This window comes from Diceros bicornis, chromosome 1 (assembly GCF_020826845.1).
Source record: "Diceros bicornis minor isolate mBicDic1 chromosome 1, mDicBic1.mat.cur, whole genome shotgun sequence".
NCBI classification, from domain to species: domain Eukaryota; kingdom Metazoa; phylum Chordata; class Mammalia; order Perissodactyla; family Rhinocerotidae; genus Diceros; species Diceros bicornis.
In genome coordinates, this window is record NC_080740.1 from 89,132,823 (window position 1) to 89,154,442 (window position 21,620).

At 52.9% G+C, this 21,620-nt stretch overlaps 1 protein-coding gene across 2 annotated transcripts in view; it reads left to right on the forward strand.

The window, feature by feature from the left end:
- The first annotated feature begins 347 nt into the window (after positions 1-347).
- HRH2 (histamine receptor H2) overlaps positions 348-21,620 on the forward strand; it is a 40,063-nt gene continuing 18,790 nt past the window's right edge. For both annotated transcript variants that reach the window (XR_009220849.1, XM_058546270.1), the window contains exons 1-2: positions 348-421; positions 16,201-17,789. Coding sequence is in view for 1 of the 2 variants with exons in the window: in XM_058546270.1 (XP_058402253.1) it covers positions 16,699-17,789 (1,091 nt within the window). In the remaining variant the exon portion in view is untranslated. The remainder of the gene's footprint in view (positions 422-16,200; positions 17,790-21,620) is intronic.

A 21,620-nucleotide genomic window follows, 5' to 3' on the forward strand; every position in this document is an offset into this window, starting at 1 on the left:
GGGCAGGAGAAGCCAGGGGAAAAAATGAGAGAAAGAGGGGGCAGTGTGACAGAAAGAGGAAGGGGGAAGTGTCAGAGCCAGAGAAGGAAAGAGGGTCCAGGAGAGAGGAAAAGAGAAAGCCGGTGAGAGTGTGGGAGAGGCGCTGCGCAGAGAGAAAGCCAATGAAGAGAAAATGTGTGCGCGCGCTGGGCACGGAGTGAGGGGGAAGAAGAGGGGAGAGAGAGAGGGGGAGAGAGAGAGACTTGGAGAGGGAAGGAAGGGAAGGAGCGTTTGAGAGCGAGGAGGAGCGAGTCGGGGGCGGAGACGAGGAAGTGGGTGCGGGGCGCGCCGCCCGCTCCATCCCTGCCCGGAGCGCAGGCGGCGCGGGCGCAAGACCCAGGCGAGCCCGGAGCGGAGCCACGCTCGGCGGCTGCAGCTCCAGGTAAGACGGCCGCCGCCTCCCCGCAGGGCCTCGGCTCGGGGTGGGATGCCCCCGCGGGCGCTGGCGGGACCTCCCCGGGCGGCTGCTCCCGGTTCCCCGCTGCCGTCGTGACCCTGACCCCGGGGTTGAACCCCAGCCCCGCCGCTCGCTGGCTCTGCCTGACCTTGGGCAAGTCCCTTCACCCGCGAGCCTCAGTTTCCTTCTCTGTGACCCGCGGGGTCGTGCCCCCACCGAGGGGCGTTGCGAGCACGGGACGCAGCCCAGGTCAGTGGCAGGGCTCCGGGCGCGGGGTCAGGTACGTCCCCTCTGCCCGCGTGGGGGTGGATTTAGCAAGTGCTCTTGCGCCGAAACAGCCCTTGGTGTGTCCCCGGGTCTGGGCGGTGGCATTTTCTCAGGGCGATATGTCTGTCGGAGCGTGGGGGATTTTGCTTAAGGAGAGCGCGCAGAGGGCCGGGGCGGGCGGGGAGGGGGCTCCTAGCTCCTCGGGAGCCGTCGTCCTCCCGGGCTGCTGCCCCGACGCCCGGGAGCCAGGACAGGGCAGCGCTCGCCGGGAGGGAGTCCTGCGGCCGCGTCTGGAGAGCCATTCGCCTCCGGGATGAAGGGATGAGCCTGGCAAGTGCCCTGGGCTCCGAAACCCAGTTCTGCCGCTTCAGTGATGCGGTTGACCTTGAGCATGCCAGCCTCTGTTACCTCCTCGTGGAGAGGGGCATGCTAATGCCCCCTTTGAGGTGGTTGTGAGGATAAGGAGGTGGGCAGGAAAGTACCTACACCTGCGCGGTGTGGTGTCCCCAATGGCAGCTGTCACACCCTAACTCGGGTGGCCAGAGTCCTGGCGCTGGTGGCCTCCTGGGAACTCATTTGTACGTGCCAGGTCCTCTCTGGTCTCCTTTGCCAGAGATGGTCAGTGACCCGGCTGGGCCTGAGGCAGGGCCCAGGGAATTTGGGGGGCCCAGGAGCCCCACCCCCAACCCAGACACACATCCTGATGATTCTCTTTAAGACATGAAATCTGTGAGAGGACAGTTTATGTCCTGTGAAGACTCCAGGCTGAGTCTCTCAGAGCCTCAGTATCCTTATTTGTAATAGGAAGTTATGAACTCCTGCCTACTAATGAGGTCCCTGTTGCTGGAGGTTATGAAAGGCAACTAGGTAGATTACTTTTATTGACATCTCTGACCCTGAGATATGACGAGAATTGAATAGAAAGAGAAAAGAACATTTCTCCGGCACCTGCCCTGTGCAGGCAAGGTCCTCGGTGTGTTATGTCTACAGTATTGGCTATAGTCATCACAATAATCATGGGAAGCCGGTGTCATTAAACTCCAACTTACAGATGAGAAAACCAAGGCTCACAGGGGTCAGAGATCCCACAGGGCACACTGGTAGGAGGCACCTGCCCTGGGATTGGCCCCAGGTCAGTCTGACTCCAGAGCGCGTCTGCCAGTACCACCCCGGCCCCAAAACAGGAGTGTGACAGGTGCCTGGCATGGGACCTGGCACCTGGTAGGGGCCCAACCAGTGTTGGAGAAAGAGAGTCTGCAGGCTGGAGGTGCAGTTGGAGACCTCTGCCAAGTGGTTTCTCTTGGGGTCTGGAAGGAAGGAAGGTCACTCCCCAGCACCACATAGGAAGCAGCTATCAGGCTGACTCACCCCAGCCTGCCAGCTTCTCTTCCTTCCTCCGCCACCTTGTCCCGGGTAACGTCACCTCCGTTAACCTTGGCCTAGGCTGCCTGTCCTGCCTTCACAGGCACCTTCAGTTCTCCATCCTCCGCTGATGACTAACTGAACTGACCCTTCCAGCTGGTGTGCCCGAGGGGAAAACAAGGCCAGCTGTGGTCCATCTCCACCAACTCCCCAGAGAAGGGGAAATAGGATTAAGTCCCAGTTCCGAGGATTTAGCTCAGCCTTGGGGAGGAAATCCCTGATGATTGGAAAATGGACGTCCCAGCAGGCTAGACAGGTTCCTTTGCCAAAAATGTTTTAAAAGAAGAGGAGGACATCCAAACGAATGATGGGAATATGAACAAAGGCACTTTCCAATGCAAAGATATTCATCAACAATCAGAGAGCACCTAAATGTCCAACAATAGGGGATCAATTATGTAAATTATAGGACAGCTATGTGGCTACTAAAAACGGACAGTTTTTAATAAGTAGGGGCATACTTATGCATATGCATATTATGGCATGGTCACAAATTTGTGGCAAGTGCTTAGAAAAAAGACTGGAAAGAAATAAGCCAAAGAGTGTTAACAGTGTTTGCCAGTGGGAGGTGACATTATGGGAGATTTGTTCCCTCTTTATAATTTCTACATTCTAGATTTTATGCAATTAGCATATACTGTAATAATTAGTGGACACAGAATTGTCTAGCTTCTAGTGACAAGATAATCCACCCAACCTCACCTCCTCCTGGCCAGCACCCAGGACAGGGCTGGCACGTGGATGCTTGTCAATCATAGGGCCACCTGGCAGGCTCCATAGAAGAAAGAACGAATACTAAATTACTAATACCAATAATATCTGACATTTGTTGTGTTCTTACTGTGTGCTCACAAGAACCCTATGAGGTAGGTCCTATCAATATCCCCATTTTACAGAGAAGAAACCAAGAGTCAGATCATTCAGTCACTCGCCCAGCGTCACATGGGTTTCAAACCTAGGCCATATAAGTCCAGAGCCTATATTCCTAACCAGAGTCGGGGGGGCGACAGATTCCACTGGCCAGCATTTAAGCACCTGTCACAGAGACCCTGGGGCAAGCAATGCATCTCTACACTTTACAGGTGAAGAGATGGCTCAGCAGGGACCTCCAAAGTGCCAGACTTTGTGCCAGACGCCGGGACCCGAAGGTACACCATCTCTGCAGAGGGGTTGGGCGAGAGTGGTGTATAAACAGCGTCCTCAGGGCTTGGGTTGGTTGGGTTGGGGGGTGTTTAGGGAACTGTGGGATTTCAGAGGAGGAAGAGTGAAGGTTCCCCAGAAAAGAAGATATCTGAAATAGTTCTGGAAGGATATGCAAGAATTCACCAGATGAGCAAGGGAGGTTAGAGCAGGGCTTCTCAGCTGGGAACAGTTTGGTCCCCCAGGGGACATTTGTCGATGTCTGGAGATAGTTTTGATCATCACAGCTGGGGTGGGTGGATGCTGACGTATAGTGGGTAGAGGGCAGGGATGCTGCTCACTATCCCACCATGCACAGGACAGCCCCGCAACAAGAGAACTGTCCTGTGCAGGGTGTCCACAGTGCTGAGTGGAGGAACCCTGGTTTAGAAGAGAAGGGCGTTCCTGAACAGGGATCAGCCCATACAAGGCGTCCGCAGGTACTTACTAAGTGTGCTGGACCCTCGGAGCCTGTGATTGCACTGCTGGCCGCCTGGCCTCCCTGCTGCCCCTGTGCCCCCACCAGCAAGCAGTCTGGTCTTCAAAAAACAACAAACATTAAAGCTTTATAAAGATATAATTCATATCCCATAAAATTCACCCATTTAAACTGTACAAGTCAATGGTTTTTAGTATATTCACAGTTATGCAACCACCACCCCTATCTAATTCCAGAACATTTTCATGTCCCCAAAGAGAAACTTTGTACACAAAACTGTCACTCTCTATCCACCCCCCACTCCCACTCAAGACTAGGCAACCACTAATCTATTTTCTGTGTCTATAGATGTGCCTATCCTAGACGTGTCATATCAATGGAATCATATAATATTTGATTATGTGGAATAATATATGGCCTTTTGTGACTGCCTTATTTCACTTAGCATAATGTTTTCAAGGTTCATCCATGTTGTAGCATGTGTTAGTACTCAATTCCTTTTTATGGCCAAAGTAATATTCCATTTTATGGATATACCACATTTTGTTTATCCATTCATCAATTGATGGGCATTTGGGTTGTTTCCCTTTTGGGCTGTTATGAATAATGCTGCTATGAACATTTGTGTACAGGTTTTTGGACATGAGGACATGTCTTTTCATTTCTTTTGAGTATACACCTAGGAGTAGGATTACTAGGTCAGGTGATAATCCCATGTTTAACCTTTTGAGGAGCTGCCCAAGTGTCTTCCACAGCATCTGCATCATATTGCATTCTCACCAGCAGTGCACGAGGGTTCGAGGTTCTCCACATCCTCACCAATGCTTATTATCTGAATTTGGATTCTAGCCTAGTGGATATGAAGGGGTATCGTTATGGTTTTGATTTGCATTGGTTGGGATTATTACTCCCATTTCAGAGAAGGGGAACTGGGGCTTTAAGAAAAACCGCCCACCTATCCCTGCCTCACTGGGAAGTGGCAGAGCTGGGATTAGAACCCGCTGTGCTGCTGTGAAGGCACTATTTTTCACCAGGGGCCTGGAGGCTGCGATGAGGGAGGTGAGGGGCAGCCTTCGAACCCACACAGCCCCTCTGGCCTGCGGACCGCCCAGGGCTCGCCCCAGCCGCCTGCACGCGGACGCCCCCAAATGCAGACCCGTGTTTGCCCCCGGGGCTCCTGTCTTCTCCCATCTGGCGAGCTTGGGCACCTTCTCTCGCAGGAAGGGCGGGACTCGAAGCCCAGCGTCCCTAGAGAAGGCCAGAAGATGGCCGGGGAGAGGAGGGCGTTTGTGGAGGAGCCGCGAAGCTTCTGGCCCGTCTCTTGACCTCACACTTCCTCTTCCCAGCACCTCGCGCTGTGGTGTTATGCCCATTTACAGATGGGAAAACCGAGCCTCCGAGAGGCGCCTGGCTCCTTTCCACCCCACAGGATTGCCTTTTTGGGATGAGCAAAACGCTTCCTCAGTGTGGGGCAGGCGGCCCGGGGGGGACTTGGGGGGTCTTGGCCTAGAGAGCAACTGACCTGCCATCATTAGCAAGAAGATGCCCTTTTCGTGCTCCTTCAGACCTCGCTCTCACGTCCCAGAGGAGGCGTCAGCGAGGCCCGTGGCTGTTGTCCCCGTCCCGTCGCCCCCCCCCACGCTCCCCCCACCCCACGCGGCCAGGCTGCCCTTCTCCCAGGACGGTTCGGGCTGGCACGGCAGTAGCTATACAGAGTGTAACACCATCGGCTGTATCTCCACTGCGTTTATTTTCACGGTGACTTATTTGAGGGAAAGTGATCTTGGTGGTTCTTACAATGATGAAACAATTCCGTTTGTAATAAATGCCATCACTTTAAAGAAAAATGTTAAGTAAAAGATGGAACTGGTATTTTACGGGTTTCTCAAAAATCAGGGAGGTGGAACATGAACAGATGAGGGTTGAGAAACACAGGAGGTATGGGACAGGGTGAGCTGTCCGGAGTTAGAAGCTGAGAGGGCTCTTCCCGGCTCTAACCAGGTGTGTGGCCTCGGCCTAGGCATTCAGCCTCTCTGTGCCACATCTGCAAAATGGGGTAACAGTGTCTGCCCTGGCTGCTCCACAGAGCTCTCCTGCACGACCCAAACTGAGCTCCTGGGCATGCGGAGGGCGGTGGCAAGTGGGGGAGGCCGAGAGGATTGCATAAGATAACCAGTGTATGCAAACGTTCCTGGCGCGTGTTAGCTGTGGGCTGCTGGCATGGCTAAGGTGACCCAGCTGCCTGCAGGACTTGGGCCTGTGACAGCCAGCTGTACCTTGCTGGAGGGGCAAAACCTTCCTGGAGTGAGGCTGAAAGCAGAACAGAGAGGAAGGAAACGCGGTGTTGGCGGGGGCGGTTCTGGTGCCCAGCTCATGGGGCAGCGGCTGCAGCTGCTGCTGGTGGAGGTGATGGTGAACAGGATGGTGGTGGTGGGAGGCTTATGATGGCAGTCATTATGGCGAGGGCGGTCGCAGCTGTGGACGGCTGTGATGATGGTGGCAATGGGTCCAGTTGGAGGGCCTGAGGGCTGTTTTATCATGGAGAAGAAAAAACTTAGAGATCATGGACCGCTGTAGGGCTGCCTGGAAAAGACAGACTTAGACTTGTTCTCCGGGGCCTTAGAGCTTTTCAGGAACCTACAAAGTGTCTGCAAACTCACGCACATGGACACACATACACAAGTACCAGATTTAAAATACAAAAGGAAAACCACAAAATTGCAAGTAATAAATGTTTAATTGGATATCTGCAAATATAACACTATGCCAGCTAGTCCGGCATGGTTTATATTAGGTAGCTATATGCAAATTATATTTTCTTTGGAATGTGCATATATTGCAATGTATTTGTTATGCCGCAGGGTATGGCCTCCAAAAGAATGTGTAGGGCTCTATAAATATCTCTAAATGGCTATGGCCTATTGGCAAATAATTTGTAAGTTAGTAAGCCCCCCATTGTTGGAGGTATGCAAGGCGATTGGTGACAACTGCCTCCCTGATGCTGTAGAAGGAGCTCCTGAACACCAGGTGACCCCTGTGTTTTGTTTCTACACAAAGCCATCCTATGTTATTATCTGGGGGGCTCTGATTCCTTGCCTCCCACGCCCTCCACACACACACACAAAAGTTGCTGAAGAAACCCTTGCGATTCTAAGCCCATCTGCCCACCTTTCTGCTGAGGAAACGGGGGGCGGGGTGTGAAACTTGTTGGAGGTAACACAGCAAGTCAGACTAACCCCAGGGACTCACACTCAGGGTCCAAATTCCCAGCCCAGTGCCCTCTCCACACCTGCCCTGCCCCCTGGGCAGCTTTGCCTCTGGGTGGCAGAGATTTGGGCCTCCCTGCGACATTGGCAATCTCGTTTCCCCCTGAAGGACTGAGGCAGATTTCGTTTGGCCCAGTCCAACTCCTGCCCTGAAAACGCCCTCCCCACACCTTCCCCACGTTTGCCAGCCCACTGCTGGCAGTGGACTTTAGCCAATTCACAAAACACCATAATCCTTAATTTCCTCATCTATAAAACCGAGATGAGTAACGGTAGAGGATTGTGGCAGAGATCAAATGAGTTAAAGTATGTAAAGTATTTAGAGCATTGCCTGGCGCTTTCCAAGTGCTCAATAAATGGGATATTATATTGTTATGATAGTTGTTTTCAAGATGCATTTAGTCAATCCAATAAGTATTAATTGAGCTCCCTTACGTGCCTGTTGGGGAACAAGACAGCAGGGATCCTGGCCCTCACAGCGCTCGCATCCCAGTGGGGAGAGAGAAATAATAAGCAAATAGGGAAGCAAGAAAAATGCCAGGAAAAAGCGTGCTCTGCAGAAGCCAAATGAAGAGGGAGAGGACAGAGGGTGAAGGGAGCAGCTTCAGGGGGTCAAGGAGGTCCCCTCTGCAGAGCTGATATTTGTACCACAACGTGAATGTCCAGCTCAGCGCAGATCCCAGGCAGAGCTCCAAGGAGGAGTGAGCGGCACGTCCGGGACACTGGAGCAAGGTCAGTACTGCCGGGTGCCCACTGAGGCCTGGGGGTAAGGTAGGAGATCAGAGAGGTGGGGCGCAGATCCCTGGGGTCTTGTGAGCCGAGTGGAGGGTATAACGGGACAGCACGAGTGGGACAGAAGTGGGTGTGGTGTTGGTGGTGAAAGGGAGCGGCAGTGAGGCCAGTTGAGAGCCGTCACTGGAGCCGTCACGACAGTCCGGGCAAGAGATGGTGCTGCCTTGTGGGTAGGATCAGCATGATGGCAGCCACCAAGCAGAGTGGACACACCCAAGATGTCTGTATTTCAGAGGTGACATCCCCTGAGCTTGCTCGTGGTTGGCTGTCCAGGATGAAGGAAAGACAGGAGTCCACATGATGCCTAAGTGGTTAGCCTGAGCCCCAGGTGGATGAAGGGGAGGCAGAGGGTGGAAAAGAGAACAGGGTCCTCCCCGAGTCCCACGCTTCCCAATTTATGTACACCTTGTGCCCACAATATCCAGAATAGGCCAATCCAGAGAGCCAGAGAGCAGGCTGGCGATTGCCAGGGACCGGGGTGGGGGGAGGGGGCAATGGGGGTGCCTGCTTAATGGGTGCAGTTTCCTTTTGGGGTGATGAAAATGTTTGGGAACCAGATAGAGGTGGTAGCCACACAACATTGTGAATGCACTGAATGCTACTGAATTGTACACTTTAAAATGGTTAATTTTATGTTATGTAACTTTTACCTTAACTGAAAAAAAAATGAAGGTGAAATAAAGACTTTCACAGACAAACAATAACTAAGGGAATTTGTGGTCACCCGATGTGGCCTCAGGTTCCCAAATTAGTCGTGGGCAGAGGCCAGGCAAACAGCGCAAGGTCTCTCACGGATAAGAAAATGCCCCAGCAAGAACTGGTCACACAAGCAATCAGAGAATGATCTGGACCTGATGGGTGTCTTGGGTTGGAGTAGGAGGTGCCTATGGACTCTCAGAGACTATGGAACCAGGCCTGGTTCAAAGCCATACCTGCCTCTTTACCAGCTGTGTGCTCTTGGACAAGTGACTTAACCTCTCTGAACGTGAGTTTCACCATCTGTCAAATGGGAATAATAATAATCTCTGCCTCACAGAGATATTAAATTATCTGTATTGCTCAGCAAATGGAAGTGGTCAGTGTCCTGGCTCCTCGTCCAGGTCCCTTCGCCCTCACTGTGATGCCAAGCTGATGACATTCATCACAATAAAATGTCTGCTTTGGTCCCACCATCCTGCTCTGGGCTGGTGGATACATGTTAAGGGTGTGTGGGAACCATCCCTGGCTGTGGGCCCCGGGTGGCGGAGATCCTCGGAGGCCAGGCCTTTCTTTCTAATGAACGGCCTCACCCAGAAGGCTTTTTGGGCCTTAAACAGGCATTTACCAAACACCTAGTGCCCTGCAGGGAAGGGGTTAGAAGGCTGCCAGGACGCAGATGAAAGGCTCATGGGAGTGGTGCTGCGAAGGAGGAGGGGCTCGGCGCTGCAGAAGCATAGGCAGTGGTTCCATCTCTTTGAAAAGCCCAAAGCGTTTTGTTTCTTTTTTTTCTCCACAGGGGAAGCTAAATACATGGCGGTGGAGAACAGGGACTCGGGTCAAACGGACCTGGGCTCAAATCCTGACTTTTCCGCTTAGTGGCGTTGAGACATTGGGCATGTTCCTAACATTTTCTGAGCCTCGTCTCTGCATCATAAAATGGGGGAAATAAAAGTCCCTTGCCTCAGGATTCTGTGGTGAAGGGTAAATGAGATGTGCAGGGTGCCCCGGGCCTGTCGTGAAGTCAGCATTTTATATATGCTAATTAGTAATAGAATCCTCACTGCCTGTCGGCTGGCTGTGATCCAGACACCCAGGTTCCCAGATCTGCTGCCAGTTCCCTGGGCAATCTTGGGCTGTTGCTTGAACGCTCAGTGGCTCCCTATTGCCTTCAGATCTAAGTCCAAACTCCTTAGCACTCCATCCCAAGCTACGCTTTTCCCCTGAGAATCCGCTGGAATGGCTGGCAGAGGCTAGATCAGCAGGGCATGGCAGGCGTTGTCACTTTGTGCCAGCCACAGGGGAAGCATTTCAGAGGCATGGCAAGACCAGAGACAGCACAGTCTGATTCTGGAAGCTGTGCGATGAGTCGGGGAGAGGAGTCGTCCCTGAAGGCGACGAGCAGGGCACAGAGGGCTTCTTATAAGGGCCTCCTGGGGACCGACCCAGTGGCACAGTGATTAAGTTTGTGTGCTCTGCTTTGGCAGCCTGGGGTTCACAGGTTCAAATCCCGGGTGCAGGCATAACTCGCTGCTTGTCAAGCCATGCTGTGGTAGCATCCCAGATACAAAAAAATAGAGGAAGATGGCCACAGATGTTAGCTCAGGGCTGATCTTCCTCACCAAAAAAAAAAAAAAAGAAAAAGAAAAAAAAGAAAGGGCTCCTGGCCAGAACAGAGCAAGTAGCAGCCCTGGCCTGGAGCCCTGACCCACCACATGGCTGGTCCCGCCGCTAAGCCTGACCTGATCATGAAGCTTCCATTCCTTTGCGTGTTCGTCTGCCCGGCATCCCTTTCTTTCCCTCCTCCGCCTGTCAAACTCCGTGGCTGTTAGGTTTTGAACAGGTGATACGACCCGAGGTGAAAGGTTTCAAAAGGTCCCAGAGGGCATGTGGTACAAGTTTTCTCCCACCCTTGGCCCAGCCCCAGATGTCCCAGGAGACAGCCATTGATACCCATTTCACAGCCTTTCTCATCCGCCAGCGTCAACACGTGTCCATGCATGTGCACACACACATATTCCCCCTTTCCATGTCACACTCGGTGCATGTTCGCACACCATCCCACATCAGCCCGGACAGCCTGCATCAGCCTTGTGGACGGCCGCACCACATGTGGCGTGGGCACCTCTACACCGTTTCCAGCTCTTGCTAACGCTCAGCACTGTAGTGAATCACAGGACGAGTTCCTAGAAGTGCAACTGCTGGGTCAGTAGTCTGAGTGTTTTTAACCTTCATGGGGTTTTCCAGGCCCAATAAAATGCTGCCTTTTGCATGTGTGCACACACACACACACACACACACTCCTACACCCCCACACCCCCACCTGTCGCCCGCCACCACCGGCAGAATCAAATTTCGTTCCTCTGAGTGCCCCCAGCCCCTCAGTGCCCCACTGCGGCCCCGATTCCCCATCCCTTGGCTGTGTCTGACTGCAGTGGGCTGGCCCCCGCCCCTTGTCCCCACAGCTTGCCTTGGGCTCCGGAGTGGAGGTGAGCAGGAGCCCCGAAGCTCCTGGCATTGGGCGCTGTCAGCATTTCTTCAGCGGAGCTGCGCCCAGGTCCAGCGTCTGTAAGTGGGAAGAAAAGCTTCCTGGGGAGGGCAGAGGCTACTTCTGTTCCTACTCTCTGGGCCTCAGTCACCATTGCCCAGCCCACAGTGGTTACTTGATGATGACCGTTTTCTGTTCCTGTTGTAAATTATTACGGGAAAATCAGATTCATCTTTCAGGCCGAGGGAGAAACCCAAAGGAGACTTAAGGGATTCCCCTAAATTGCTGACTGCCTGTGCGATTGCCAGCTCCCCAGGGGCTGCACCTGAGGTTTAGATGCTTAAACCAAAAAAGGGAAACTTCATTTCACTGCCCAGTGAAAAGGGAAAAGAAAGTGTTGGACCTGGTTTGATAAGATTTGAAGGGGAGGAGACCCCAGCGCCCAGACTGGTGCTTTTCTAGATGGCCTTGCCCTTCTAGTTGGCTAACAGAATGTACCACCAGCAGCATTTCTTCTGGGATTTTGTGGGTCGGGAGCCGGGAGAGGGAAGCTGGGGCATCAGGTAGACCTGTGTTTCCCTCTGGGCTACACCCCTGCCGGGGAGTGACCCTCTGAGCCCCCATTTTCTTTGCTGCCGCATGGGAGGATTGAGGAGAGAAATGGTATTCTGGACCCCACCACGACTCAGTTCCTGGAGAGACACATTTTGATAGTGAATCACCATGGACCCTACTAGGGGGAGAGTTTTCCTGGGGCCCTGAAAACTCAGAATTCTACCCAGTGAGGTTAAAGAACCCCTCCTTCCTGTGCCCCTGAGAAAGCACAAGCCTCTGGAAGAGGTGGGCACAAGTGGGAGGAGGAAGTGAGAGAGGATAGAGCAACTATTTCTGGAAGACTTCCTGGAGGAGGTGATGGAGGAGGCCAGGGTTTGAAGGAAGAGTGAGGGCTCGCCAGGCATGGATGGGAAGAAAGGCATTCCAGGCAGTGGGAACAGCATGTGCAAAGGCTCAGAGTCAGAATGGGCCCGGCACTTTTCAAAACCAGGAGGAATTAAATGCCGCCAGAGCTGTGTTTCTCAAAGTGTTGTCCTGGAACGCTAAAGGACACTTGGCAGGCAGAAGCTGAGACTAAAGAGGGCAGACAGAAGCAGGTCACGAAGAACCTGGAATGCCACACCAAGGATCTAGACTTAGAGACAACCAAGGCCAGTAACGGGAAGTGACCCGAGCACGTGCTAGCACAGAACCCAGCATGGTGGGTTTAGCACACATCTACAACCTCATCAAGTGCATTTAACACGCTGGCTGCTCTTGAGGGCTGGCTGGCTAGCGTGGCCTCTGGGAGGTGTGTGGTGAGGCGGGCTCCGTGCTGGCCTCCGCTTTTTGTTGCGGCTGCATTTGCTCAGTGATGACTGTAAGTAGAGGTCAGAAGCCTTGCTAGGGGAGAGTCGGGGCCCACAACCTGTGAGAAGATTCTCCAGAAAGTGCCTTTCAAAGGCTGTGAAGGCAAAGACGAGCAGATGTAAGAGGAAGCAGTGTGACATCGGCAGCTGCATGTCTGTGGTCAGCCCGCAGGATTGGGGGGCCTGAAGCCTGTTTTAATGAATTTCATATCATTTTCACACACACACAGACAGAGAGAGAGAGAGAGAGAGAGAGAGAATGAGAGGGAGAACAGACAATTGTTTAATCTGCATGGACCGTTGGATAAGATCTAATGTACATTGTACTGTTTTTTCAACTTTTTGTGTGTGTTTGAAAAATTTCACTATAAAATGTTGGGAAAAATAGGCTCTTTCTCACATATCCATTCAGACATACTAACGAGACCCATTGAATCCCAAGGTGAGCACTCTCAGATTTCCAAGGTGAGGAAACCACACACACGTGCCTGTGTGCACACACACGCTCCCTGTGCCCCATATCTCTCCCTTGTATAGACAACAGGAAATGTCTGCTGGCTGGCTGGCTGGCTGGCTGGATGGATGGAAGGACAGACAGATGGACGGGCAGATTGGAGGTGGAGAGATGTGGGCAAGATCCAGGCCCTGTGGGGGACAATGCAGGAGCCATGTTAACAGCACAAGGCTGTCCGTGCCAACAGTATAACTGGGTACAAAGTGCAGGGCAGGGAGCTCCTGCCTCCGGGCACTCAGGGAGCCTTGAGGGGACTGTGGTGTTTGAGCCAGGCCCGAAAGGAGAGCAGCTGCGGTGAACACAGGGAGCGGGACTTGCGGTGAAGGAGACAGCGGGGCAAAGGCAGGAGTGAGAGGGCGGCTACCTGAATGGCGAAGTTAGGGGACAAATACAGGGGTGTTTGGTGAGATCCACCTGGAAGGCCAGGCTGAAGTCTGACCCAGGAATGGGCGTGAAGGCAGGCTAAAGGAGTGGGAGCTGCGTGTGAATCAGACTCTCCGGCCATTTACACAGGTGTGACGTCACTTTACCTCCCTGACCCTCAGTCTCCTCAGCTGTTCGGTGGAGCCATGATTCCCCTCTCTCACGGGGTGTGGTGAGGAGGAAGTGACACTTCATTCACTGTGCGTGATGCCACCGTGCGCAGGACTGTCCTACAGCACAGATGCGCCATCATTTGGTGAACCATCCCCCTGCCGATGGACACTCAGGTTGTTTCTCACTTGTTGCTACTTGCAAACCTGCTGACACAGACATACATCTTTGCACAATAGTGGTTGTATTGCCACAGCCTAGGTTCCCAAAAGAATGGGTTAGATGTAAGTGACCTAGAGGGGCGTCCATTATATAATGGGAATTTTAAGAGAAATTAAGGAAAGGGAGTTGCTGAGTAACGTGGGGAGTGTGTATGAAACAGTGTCCGGCGTGTGCCTCTGTTCGCCTAGGGGCCCAGAGAAAGAATGGAAGGCCCCATCATTCCAAACGGTCAGCAACAGTCACCTTCTGGGAGTGAGGGCTTGGGTATGTGACAGCCCAAATAGTTGGCCCTTCCTGTATACCTCAGGATACTTGGTTTAGTGCGATAAGCGTGTCATTGCTTCGGAAGTTTGAAAGGAAATTTCAAGGAAGTGTTTTTTATGTTAACTGTGATGACAACGATGGTGACAATGATGGCTATAATCTTGGGGTGCCACGGCCCCCTAGGGCAGTCGTTCTACCCAAAGGGTACGGGATAGATTGAGCTCCACGCGACAGCCCCTGTCTTCACAAAAGGTCCAGAAACTTCTGGGACCTGGGCTATAACATAGAAACACAGCAGAAGTGGTTCTTCTTTGGAACTCTGTGAAAAAAGGAACCACTGCTGTTCCGTTCATGGTTGTGCCCTCAGCACCTGGAGCAGCATTGGGCACACTGTGAGTTCTGAAAGAAATATTTGCTCCATAGGACGGAGGGACGAGAAAGAAGGCAGGAAGGACGGAGGAAGGAAGAGAAGGAGGGAGGGAGGAATTAATTTCTAATTATATGAGAGGCTGGTTCGTTCAGATTTGAAAACACCTAAACATTAACTAAAACGTCGGTCCAATGTCAAAATGCCTTTACCTGGCTATTAAGGAAACTCAGAGAAAATTTTGATCAGAAATAGAGATCCTCAAAGAAGATACCCTGGCTGCTACCCCCTACAAAGTTAATTAAGTGTGGTGGTGAGAGCCATGCTGTTTGGGCTATTTATGTAATGAAAAGATCTTCTAAAAATAATACGCAGAGGCCCAGCCCGCAGGGCAGGGTGGCTGCGCCAGCTGGAGCAGCAGAAGGTGACCAGGAGCCGCGATCCCTGAACCAGCACAGTGGTTATGATTAAGTGATGCTTCTCATATTCAGGATGCAAAACCGCTCCAGGCGAGAGACTAGAAGAGGCTTAATTTATGTCACATGGAGATTAACTTGCTTCTGAGAGGGCTTCTGCTGTCGCCTTGATTTCTGCACACTCCCAGATCCCAGGAGATTGCCTGCTGGCTGCTCTCTGGGAAACCAGGACCAGCTTGCATGAAAGGGCCCAGGAATCAGCAGGGCCTTAGCTTGTTTTGCATCAATTGGAATCCTAGAATATTATGATTCCACTAGGAGGGAATCTGAGATTTAACCAAGAAGCATTGTGTGTGCAGCCATTCTGTTGAAGTGATCTTTGCAGAGGGACAGGAGGGAGGGAAGAGGTGAAGGGAGAGAGGAAGGGAGGGTGGAAGGGAGGGAGGAAGGAACAAACAAACGGACTAGACACCACCCAAATACCCATGATAGGGGGATGATGGAATAAACCTTGGCCAGCCACCCCGTGGGCTGTTATGCAGCCGTTAGAAAGATTGAGTGAGTTCTGTACCAGCTGACCTGGATGCGGAACCACATGTGCTGCTAAATAAGAAAAGTAAGATTTAGAGAGATGTTTAGATCAGGCTTGGGGCAGGGATGCGATTGGCAAGCTATGACAGCAGGCTAAAATCTGGCCCTCTACCTGGTTTTGTGCAGCCCATGAGCTAAGAATGGCTTTTGCATTTTTTGATAGTTTGGAAATAGTTTTAAAGAGTGGGAGAAAATCAAAAGAAGAAGAATATTTTGCAACAGGCGAAAATTATGTGAAATTCAAATTTCCATGTCCATAAGTAAAATCTCATCGGAGCACACTCATTGATTTGCACACTGTCTGTGGAGGTGCTTTCCTGCAAGAACAGAGTTGAGCAGTTGCAACAGAGATCATGCGGGATGTAAAGCAGAAAGTATCTACTACCTGGCCCTTTCCTGAAAAAGTTTTTCAGCTCCTGGTTTAGAGTATAATGACATTTTGTAAAACAACAGTGTCAGACGCTGTTCTCAGCAGTTTCTAAGAGAAAATTCATTACATTTGCTTATTTATTCATTCATTTTATCATGTATTCATCAGATGCTTAATGCTTTCCTATGGGGCCAGGCACTGGGAACCAGCAGTGAGCAGGCAGATGCTGCCTCTGTTCTCACAGAGCTAGGAATCTGTATCTAGATCTTTCTTGCTCCAGTATAAACAGTCCTAACCTCTCCATCCATATCTTGCATGGTGACATGGTGGTCCAGCCCCTTGCATCCTGCCTCCCTTCCTCATCCCACTATGTATCCTGATTGCCTCAGTATCTCCTAGGTAGAGGTACCCAGACTGACCCCATGTCCCCTGGTGTCTCACAGGGAGGTCAAGGTCTAGAAGGACCGATCTTGAATCAGGTCAGACTTTTCCTCTGGTTTCAAAATGCTCTACACTTGACCTTTGCATTTTCAGCTCCTGCTCTCCAGTGGTCCTGAGAGGGAGACACAGTAGTCCTTGACCCCTGTCACGTGGATGGGAGCAACTGCCAGCTACGGAGAAGAATATGGCCACATCTCCACATGATCCTTCCCACATAAAGCCAAAGCCACCTCTGGACACATGCCCCAGTGCCTCAGTCTCTGTGCAAAACCTGGAGAGTGGAGGCCTGCTCCAGGCCCAGGAGGAAACCAGCTCTGCAGGGGGCAATTTGAGGACTGGAGTTTGAACCACAAATTTCTGTCTTCTTTCCCTCTTCTTCATTCATACTCCTGCCCAATACTTTCTAGGAGACTGCTTTATTTATTTCTGGAAAAAACAGCACTAGGTCATTGTAGCCTCCCCACATCTGGACACTCTTTTGGCTCTGTTGTGCAGCCCAGAGCCCAGTGGTTGACGTAACTGACGCATTGGGGAGCTGGACGAGAAGCAGCCAGGGGCAGTGGGCAAAGGAAGGAGCCATAGCGTCCCAGGATGGAGCCCAATGGCACAGCCTCTTCTTGTTGTCTGGACTCTGCCGCGTGTAAGATCACTGTCGGCATGATCCTCGTTGTCCTCATCCTCATCACCATTGCTGGCAATGTGGTGGTCTGCCTGGCTGTGGGCTTGAACCGCCGGCTCCGCAGTCTGACCAACTGCTTCATTGTGTCCTTGGCCATCACTGACCTGCTCCTCGGCCTCCTGGTGCTGCCCTTCTCGGCCTTCTACCAGCTGTACAACACGTGGAGCTTTGGCGAGGTCTTCTGCGATATCTATACCAGCCTCGATGTGATGCTCTGCACGGCCTCCATCCTCAACCTCTTCATGATCAGCCTTGACCGATACTGTGCTGTCACGGACCCCCTGCGCTACCCCGTGCTAGTCACCCCTGCCCGGGTCACCATCTCCCTGGTCTTAATTTGGGTTATCTCCATCACCCTGTCCTTCCTGTCTATCCACCTGGGGTGGAACAGCAGGAATGAGACCAGCATGAGCGACATCAGCAAGGTCAATCACACTGCCTTGAAGTGCAAAGTCCAGGTCAACTTGGTATACGGCTTGGTGGACGGGCTGGTCACCTTCTACCTGCCCCTGCTCGTCATGTGCGTCACCTACTACCGCATCTTCAAGATCGCCCGGGATCAGGCCCGGAGGATCCATCAAGTCAGCTCCTGGAGGGCAGCCACCATCAAGGAGCACAAAGCCACGGTGACGCTGGCCGCTGTGATGGGAGCCTTCATCATCTGCTGGTTTCCCTACTTCACCGTGTTTGTCTACCGCGGGCTGAGAGGGGATGATGCCGTCAACGAGGTGTTTGAAGCCATCGTTCTGTGGCTGGGCTACGCCAACTCGGCCCTGAACCCCATCCTGTACGCTGCACTGAACAGAGACTTCCGCATGGCATACCAGCAGGTCTTCCACTGCAGGCTGGCCCGCCGCAATGCCCGTAAAATTTCTCTGAGGTCCAACAGCTCCCAGCTCTCCAGGAACCAAAGCCCAGAACCCAGGCGGCAGGAAGAGAAGGCCCTGAAGCTCCAGGTGTGGAGTGGGACAGAGGTCACGGCCCCCTGGGGAGCCACAGACAGGTAACTGCCCTGGCCGTGTGCATGCAGGTCAGGGGCACGGGGAGGGGGTCCCACTAACGGTAACTATTAAGGTGGCGGCTGCTCACAAGGCGCTGGTGCTCTTCATGAGCACTTGGCAAACCTCACGTTGTGGCATCTTCTCAACGGCCCCCTGAGGTAGAACTTTTCACCTGCATTTTAAAAGGACCATATTAAATCTCAGAGAACTTGGCCAGGGCCACGGGGCTGGCACCTGGACAGAGGTCCCCCAACTCCAGAGCTTGTGGGCCCTTTTTTCCAGCTATGTTGTCCTTACCATCAAGAGTCCTAAGTTTAAGGCCCAGCTCAACCACTTAGTGGTCATAAGTGTTCACCTGAACCATCCAAGACAGCCCTCAGATGGCCATGCATTAAAGCTGCCACCTGGGGGTTAATGGAAACCAGCTCGGTCTGCACTCCTTGAGTGCCTACTATGCATCAGCTCCTTCCCGGGGGGCACTCAAGTTGGAGGAGAAAGAGGACTCGAGAAAGAGGACTGGCAGAGTGGGGAAGGCAGGGTCTTGAAGGCCAGGCTGAGGGCTTGGACATTATCCTGGAGGTCTTAGGGGAGGATGGAAGGATTAGAAGCAGGGGTGAGGATAACCCAGGCAGATCTGTGCTTTGGGAAGAGGGCTCTGGGTCACCCCTAAGACGTGAACCAGAAACATGGGACGAGGACATCAGTGAAGGAGGATGTGGCCCTGATCCATGAGAGAAGGGAAGAGAATAGAGCAAAACTGAGGTGGCATAAAAACTAGGTGTGGAGACCACTGGGTGTTCAGGATGCAGGAGATGCAAGAGAGAACATGCCCCGGCATTCCACCCCCAAGAGGTGTCCAGGCTGACAAGACAAACAGGACCAGGATGAGGTTTAGGTAAACTCACTGGTGACGGCTCCGGTGCAGGGTGTTACAGGAAACCGCACCAGACTGGAGTGGCGCTGAGGAAGCTCACTGCACGGAGAGGAAGTCACAGCCTCATGAGCGCGAGCTGTCGAGGAGTGAATGAAAGGAGCACGTAGAAGGGCTCAGTAAATGCCAGTCCCCTTTCTCTTCCCACAAACTGTGCCTTGGCCTCCCACAATGCTGGTCTATGTGACTGACCCATTCATTCATTCATTCATTCATTTGCAAACGTTCATCAACCTCCCACCACATGCTGGGAATTGTGCTGAGCACTAGGGATGTAGAAATGCATTTTTGGCCTTTGTTGTGGTGAACTGGTATGGAAAGTCGACTGCATAGCCCCTGTCTCAGCTCTGCCCTCACTCACTCTGTGGCTTGAGCAAGTCCCTCCCCCTCTCGGGCCTCGGTTTCCTCACCTCATAGAGTGTGGGGTCTGTCCTCATGCAGCCTGCCCTGCTCACCTCCTAGAGTTGCCTGAAGCACATGTGAGCCAAGGGATGTGAACAGGCTCTATGACCCCTGATGGGATACTCGTCCACTCTCGAGCATTGAACATCAGCCTCGAGAAAAGCTTGGACAGACACTGCAGACCCACACACTCTGGGTTTTGCCCTTTGTGGAGCACTGTGGAGGCAAAGCTGTCTAAATAGACCCCTGGGCTTCATGTCCCCTCTGGTCCTTGCAGTGCCAGGTGTGGAGTGTCCCCCCATAGACTTGGGCCCCAGGCTCTCCACCACTCCACTGCTATCCTTCTGGAACAAGCCTCAATGCTCCTGCGTCCAGCCTCCTCCTGGCCTCTCTGCCTCTAGACTCTCCCTCTCAAAACCATCCTCCAAGCCACCCAGAGGTGTCTCTCCAAAATGCAGATCTAGAGACTTCCATATCTGGCCCTGATGGATAAGAGGCCCATCTGACCACGTCCTTCCACACTCCCTCGTTCAGGCAGCAGCCTTGAGTGCAAAGCTAATTTAGTTCACAAAGCAAACAAAGAACAAAGCATGGGGTGTGGACTGGACAGAAGACAGTTGACACGGTTCAGTCTAGCCATCCGTACTGCTTCCTACCTGTGCGACCCCTGGGTTAATGGGCTGCTTTTACCCCTAACTCTTGGGAAAGCATATTGAGTCAACACTAACAACGATAGCTAACACTTACAGAGCACACACTAGGTGCCAGTTTTACATGTTCGCCATTGTTTCTCTGTATTAATCCTCTGCAAGGGCATCCTATCCCCACCCCTGTGCCAGGTGCTAAGGGTGCAAAGGGAGATGAAGCAAGCCCCCTGCCCCCCGCCACCTGTAATTGCTCACCATCTAGCTGAGGAGCAGACTGCAACAGTTCAGTGCAGCACGTGACAAAGATTGAAACCCAGGGCACCCGCATGAGGCGAGCACGGCCCAGGGAGCACGCCCTGGGAGCAGACCTCTGAGCTGAGCCTTAAATGCAGACAGGAAAGATCCTTTCATCCTGGGTGGTGCTAGACCCTCCCGACTCGTGGCCTCATCTCGTTCTCCACACGACCCTGTGAAGTACGTGGTTGTTTGGTTTCCACTTGAGCTATGGAAACACTGAGGCTCAGAGAAGTTAAGTAAATCGCCCGAGTGACACAAGCTGGTGAGTCAGCCAAAGCCAAGATCTGAGCATCCGCAGAAACAGCAGCCCCCCTTACTGATGTCCTCTGGGCGCCTGGCACATTGTGGGGTATGAGTGCCCACCTTCTCTTCTGATCCTCACCGCCACCCTGGGTGGGGGGCTATGGAGAGGCCGAGCCCAGCTGAGAGGCCAGGCCTGCCTGGGTCACACACAGCAGCCCCGGAGCACATGTTCCTCACGTCCATGGCCATGCTCTGTCCTCCAGCCCCCGGGGGCATGGGCAGAGGGCAGAGGAGGATGGGGAACCAGTCAGATGGCTTCAGACCGTGGTGGGGACACGGGGGTGCTGAAGACCAAGAACAGCCAGAAGGTGATTTTCCTGCTGAGGCTGCCAGGGCGATCAGAGCCTCGTGTGGCCCTCCATAAGGTCAGCTCCCAGCTTCTCTGATGACCGATAGCATGTCCTTCCTGCTCTCTGTGTGGGGACAAAATGCAGTGTTGACCTGATTGAGAGCCCTTATCGTTGCCAAGGGGGCAGGGGTGTCTGCCTGACCTGAGAATTCCAAGGGACTGATCTGGGCCAGCCCTTGGTGGGGCGTGGGGGGCTACAGTCAGCCGATGGGGCAATCCAGGAGAGAGAGAGCTGAGCTGGCCAGTCCTCCCTTCCCTGCCACCAACCAGCAGCCACCTCCCCAGCAGCATGCTCCATCTGCCCCTTCCCGACCCCGACTGGCTGCCCTCACCCTGCCCCTCTTCACCTCTCCCCTGGACACCCCATCTGCTCCACCACCCTGCTCAGTAACCTCTGCTGCTCCTCATGGATGTAGGCCTGTGTTAGTTTCCCAGGGCTGCTGTAACAAATGACCACGAACTTAGTGGCTGAAAACAACACAAGCGTATTCTCTTACAGTTCTGGAGGTCAGGAGTCTGAGATCAAGGTGGTGGCAGGGCTGGTTCCTTCTAGGGGCTTCAAAGGAGAATCGTTTCCTTGTCTTTTCCAGCTTCCGGGGGCCACCCATACTCCTTGGCTCATGGCCCCTTTCTCACATCACTCCAACCTCTTGCCTCTATGGTCACATCTTCTCCTCTACTGTAGCCAAATCTCCCTCTGCCTCCCTCTTATAAGGGCACTTGTGATTACATTTAAAGCCCACCAGGATAATCCAGGATAACCTCCCCATCCCAAATTCCTTAACTTAATCACATCTAAATAGTCCTTTTTGCCATGTAAGGTCACATTCTCAGGTTCCAGCGAGGGGGTGTGGACATCTCTGGAGGCCATGTTAAGCTACACAAGTCCCAGCTCCTTAGCCTG